The sequence below is a fragment of the Mus caroli genome, chromosome 15 (assembly GCF_900094665.2).
Source record: "Mus caroli chromosome 15, CAROLI_EIJ_v1.1, whole genome shotgun sequence".
NCBI classification, from domain to species: Eukaryota; Metazoa; Chordata; class Mammalia; order Rodentia; family Muridae; genus Mus; species Mus caroli.
Window position 1 is genome coordinate 26,659,098 of NC_034584.1, and position 6,051 is coordinate 26,665,148.

The window sequence follows — 6,051 nt, forward strand, 5'->3', positions numbered from 1 at the left end:
ATATAACAACAAAATATATCTTTAAATAATTATTCTGTTTGTTTAATATTAACAGCTGAAAATATTAAAATTATGTTCTACAAACATCATGGAAATATTGATAATTTTTCTCACTGTGCCTGAAATCAGCATTTTCTTAATAGTTTTTCCTATTTTGAAATTTTTAAAATATACTTACTGATAAAATAATTTCTCTACTAGAAACACTGATAATCTTTTTAAATAAACTGATTGTTAGACACTGTACACAAATATATAATGTGTTTTAAATACTCTTTCACTAATCATGTGGTATCATATAAGGGCTTTTGAATATATTACTTAATGATTCATTTTTAATATTTTATGCTCTTTTACTATGCTTAACTTCCAAAGATTATTTTATATGTTTTAAAACAATTTAGTGTTCAACATTAGATAAAGGATTCTCAGTTATGGGTAGTATTAAATACTCATTAATGGTATTTTTAGGGTATGAAAGGATATGACTATAAAAAGTTGAACAAATTTTTATGTATTATTTGATTCTCAAAATACTCAATATTATTAATATGCTTGATGTATAAAATGCATTTAAATAATAAAAAAATAAGAAAAAAATTGAATCTAAGAATTATACAATTTTCCAAATGACTTACCATTCTTGATGAATAAATTTAATACTGCCAGTACATACACAAGGATGATAAAGAGGTTTCTCAGGTGTTCCTTCTGACCGACACACTCTACATATATCTAATAACAAAGGAGAAAAAAATGGAATTACCTTTGGGTATGACTTTTATACAAAAAGACCAACAAAATAAGAATATTTTGTGCTAAAGGAACTGAAAATTGTGAGAAAACTTATAGTGAAGGGTGCACCTGAATCTAAGTACATTCCTTCAAAATGGATTAAAACAAGTTGTTCCTTAGAAAGATCTGTAAATGAAATTGAAAAATTAAAAAAAAAAATTTTTTTCCTGTAACAATCAAATAAGTAGAATCATGTCATCTAGCCACAAATAATAGTGTCCCAACAGTGCAAATTTTAAAAAGTCTAAATTCAGTTCTAAAGATTTTAACAACACAAAAACATCTGAGGGAAGGAAAACTGAGAACAAAGTATAATGACATACATGAAAATGCCAGAAGGAAGCTCACTGCTTTTGTATGCCAATTTAAAAAATATTTTTAAAATAAGATTATTTCTAAAAATGTTCAGGGATCTAGAGAGATGCCTCAGTAGTTAAGGGCACTGGCTGCTACTCTGGAGGATTTAATTCCTAGCACTCACTTGGTGGCTCACAAATGTCTGTAACTCAGTTTCAGGGGACAAGATGTCGTCCTCTTCTGGCCCCCACGGGCATGGTACACACAGGCAAAATACCCATACACATAAATAAGAAATGTAATTTTAAAAATAATATTTTTTAAATCATGTCTGAGGAGTCAAGGTGGAAACAGCAGAGGCACTACAGTAGATTCCTTTTGCAAACAGGTGTGTGTGCACACACACTTAGGATTCAGGACAGCACCTCAGAACCGTGTAGACTCCTACCAGAGAATGCGGAACCAGAAGCTTCTTTAAGCACAAGCTACAGTAGCCCGGGGCTGGAGTCAGCAACTAAGCAACACTCTACACTCCCGGCCCCAGCACCAAAGGGCTCTAGGCACACACACACACACCCTGCCCTCCCATCTGCTGAGGCCAGCAAGCAGCATGGATGAAAACTTCAAAGAGATCTTTTGCATTCTCTTGCTCAGTTCTCCTAAAAGCTCCTCTGTAGTGCCACATTCTGAAATTTGACTATTGCTATTACTTAAGACTGTTTTCTTGCCTGACCCTCATGGCCAAGTGACAATTACTCCCAGGGTAACTGTCAATGTGCAAAAGGGACAAAGACACAATGTTTGTTTCTGACTTGCTCTCTCACAGGAAATTCTTCACTCAATGGAGAGTAATGGCAACCCTGATGATCCCAGCTTCACTAATGAACTGAGAGAGGCCCGTGGTATGCTCTGGATTAGAAGCACACAAGCTGAGCACTATGCTGCACCGTCCCAGACACTTGCTATCATCATTACAGACTCTCTGGTTGCTCATTCTTGAGTGACAGAATGGCACTTATCCAAGCTGAGGGACACCAAATATTCAGGAAAACCTAACTGGTTATTACACTACTCTCCCTGGTTACCAAGCAACTAGATAAGTCTCTTTACCTATATGGAAGAGTCACATTCCCCTGCCCACAGAAGAGCTATCTCAGAGCTCAGTCTCTGTGGTAGAGTTCAGTGAGGTTCCACTCACTGCCCCTTTTCCTGCTTGGAGCTACTGATATGCATACCCCTGCCCTCCTCTGATAGTAGTTTAGCATGCCTTCTCTGTGGATTCCATCACCTGGATTCCAGGTTAGTCACCGTCACAGTTGGCAGTGCAACCAACACATAAAGGTAACAAAGGCAATGGTGCTTGCAGCTGATCTATGTTATCTACAAGTACCAGAGCCACTAGCACCATGGATGCAGATGAGTATCCTGGATAAATAACCAGTTACCCAGGCGGGAGATAAATGCTGCCCAATGTCATTACTATACTGAGTACTGACATAATTATTCATTAATGTAGATCAACAAGTAGTCAGGATGATGTTAATATAGATGGATCAGCCCCAGATATGGTATCCTGTATCAACAGCCCTCCTTTGAGAATGTTCCATTGGAACATGATGCAAAGAAAGACAGCAGTAACACAGCCAGGCTCACACAAATGGAGGGACACAGTAACTGGTCAGCTATCAAGTATGAATTGGGAACGAACAAAACCTGGAACTTACTAGAACACTGTAGTCAGCAAGTGACAAGGACAAAAGTGAATAAGAAAACACATGGGCATAGCTGATTAGTCCAAGGCAACTCAGCTGTGTGTGACCTGAGAAAGCAGTGCTGAGACCAAGGCAATGGCAAACTCTAGGCGTGTCTGTCTGTGTAGAAAGGAGCCTGTGGACAAGGAGAACTGAGGTAGGGAAATCTCCTTAGGGGGCCCAATGCACACCTAGAGAGATCACTGATTTTTTTCAGAAGGCCTCCATCGACCTCAGAGACAAACCAACAAACACAGTGTCATGTATAGACAACCAACTTAAACTCAATCTCCAAAGCTCTGTTTAACACTAATGTGTGGCAGAGACCTGGATCCTTAGAGTTTGTAGAGTCCCTTCCTTATTTGGAGGCTGACAGGTCAGAACTACCTTCTAACAATCCTGAGTAGTCTCTCTTCACTCACTGATGAGCCAGTTTACAGAGGTCTCTCTTTCTGTTCTTTCTTTCCTTTTTTCTTTTTCTTTTCTTTTAAGATAGGATCCCATTATGTAGCCCAGGTTAACCTTGAACTCAATGCTCTCCTGTGACAGTCTCCAAATGCTTCCAATATATCACCATACCCAGCTTACAGTAGCATCTGTAGAGAGCACATGATACAATATATTGGATGCTTCCATAGATTTAAAAAAAAAAAAAAAGAGCTGTTGTTCTATTAACTAGACATTAAAAACATTGTAAGTATAAACCAGGCTTGGTGGCACACTCCTTTACTCCTAGCACTTGGGAGACAGAGGCTGGTGGATCTCTGCATTCAAGGGCAACCACCTGATCTACACAGCAAGTTCCAAGACAGTCAGGGGAACATAGACGAATTCTGCCTCAAAACAAAACAAAAAAAACAAAAAACAAAAAAAACCCAAAACCAAAACCCACTCTTTTAACCAAATTGGGGAATTTAGAAGATCCATTTTATTTTCTAATACAACAAATAAAACTCTTACAAGTCTTTAAAAGTATAAACATATGTTAAAGTCTGACAACTACAGTGTGACCTCTAGAACTCATATTAAAAGCTCCATGCAGTCTGCATCTGCAATCCCAGCACCTAAATAGCAAGAAGGGTGATGCAGACAAAAGCCTGGAAGCTCACAGACTGACTACCTAGCCTGGAGCACACAGCACAGCAGTCCCTGTTTCAATAATCAACTCCTGAAAGTTATCCTGTGACCGCCATACATAATCATACATAATCAACTCCTGAAAGTTATCCTGTGATCACCATACATGCACTGATATACTTGTGAGTGCTTGCTTGCTTGCTTGCTTGCTTCCTTTCTTTTTCTTCTTTCTTTTTTTAGTTTTAAAGTTTGAGAACCACCGCTCATTAGTAATTGTTCTGATACATCTTTTTGGCTCTTTGGAGGTAGTAGGTGTGTGTGTGTGTGTGTGTGTGTATATGTGAGATAATGATAATGACTCTTTCCAAATAGATCTGTAAAGTTATTATTAAGGGCCTCCTACACTCAGACTAAGTCTCTAGGAAAAAAGGAAAGATAACTGTAGAATGCTGATCCATTTCATTTCAGAACCATGGAAATCACCTTTGCAAGTACAAAACAAAATTATATCAAAATGGTAAGTAAGCAACTCCTAAATGGAAATACAAACAAATCAATAAACCCAGGCATACACCATGGCTAGCCACAAAAAAGAAATGAAGACACTTTAAGACAGCAATATAGACTAGTGAGGTGGCTCAGCAAGTCAAAGTACTTGCTATGTATGCCTGACAGATGGCTCAAGTCTATTCCTGGTACCACATGTAAAGGTAAAAGAACAGAATAAATGCCTCAAAGTTGTCCTTTGACCTCCACATACAGTGTGTGACCCACCCATGTACACAGATACACACAATAAACAGAAATGTTTAATTTTAAAACTAAGAAAGAAAAAGAGAAACCAGCAAGGGGTAGGAGATAACTACGAAGGCTAACAGCATCTGCTTCTCTTGGTGTGGTTCCCAGTACTCACATCAGTCATCTCACACCTCTAACTCCAGTTCTAGGACATCTGACATTTCTGTACATACTGGCACAGACTGCACATTTATACAAGCAGGTATACACACACACACACAAAATAAAAATAAAGAAATCTTGATCATTATTTTATTTATTTAAAGCATGTGAGTACACTGTAGTTGTCTTCAGACACACTAGGAGAGGGTATCAGATACCATTACAGATGGTTGTGAGTCACCATATAGCTGCTGGGAATTGAACTCACAACCTCTGGAAGAACAGTCGGTGCTCTTAAACACTGAGCCATCTCCCCAGCCCAAAATAAAGAAATCTTAATAACAAAATTAAAACCAGCAATACACTCATACATCCCTCATAGACTATACTCTAAGACAGAGAGAGGATATACTAAAAAATCCTAAGCATATTTATTAACTGTTAATTAAAAAGCAGAATAGAAATAATATTGTGGTTACTTAAAAACTTACAGGACAAGAGAGCTCCAGTATGTGGCTAAACTTAATGCATACACAAACATAAGAAAACTCACATTAGTGATTTTCTCATCTCACTGGCCCAACCTTTCAACCTTTACCATGATGAACAATGCACTGAGAATAGGGGGGAAAGAGAAAACTTAAATAGTATGTCTCAACATTCCCAAACATGAACAACTAATTCAACTTTCACCACTGCACCCAAGGCTAATACATGAAAAAAATATATCCTAGCCCTCCTAGCCAATGAAAGTCCAAGATATCAGCCACCTAACTTAGCAAGAACCTAACCCACCAAGATGATTGGTGGGGGGAGGGGAAAGGGCTAATTGTGAATACAACTTCCATAAAGAAGAAGCCACTTTTCAGCCAGGCAGTGGTGGCGCACGCCTTTAATCCCAGCACTTGGGAGGCAGAAGCAGGTGAATTTCTGAGTTCAAGGCCAGCCTGGTCTACAGAGTGAGCTCCAGAACAGTCAGGGCTACACAGAGAAACCCTGTCTCAAAGCCACTTTTCTGAGTCCTGGGTATGAGGAAGGGCCTTATGGGGATCAGGAAAGCCTAAGGAGCAAGAACAAGAGTACCACTACTGACATCAAAGGTGGGAAGAGACTCTCACTTCCAGCTTCTACCTGGACATCACAAAAAACAAAACTCCAAGCATTTTAATAAGAACCAGAGGCAAGGGGCTGGTGAGATGGCTCAGTGGGTAAGAGCACCCGACTGCTCTTC

General features: G+C 38.8%; 1 protein-coding gene across 3 annotated transcripts in view; it reads right to left on the reverse strand.

Annotated features, from left to right (window-relative positions):
* Positions 1-6,051, reverse strand: part of March6 (membrane associated ring-CH-type finger 6) — a 75,246-nt gene that overhangs the window by 52,647 nt on the left and 16,548 nt on the right. For all 3 annotated transcript variants that reach the window (XM_021184198.2, XM_021184199.2, XM_021184202.2), the window contains exon 2: positions 639-735. In XM_021184198.2, coding sequence (XP_021039857.1) covers positions 639-735 — 97 coding nt within the window. The remainder of the gene's footprint in view (positions 1-638; positions 736-6,051) is intronic.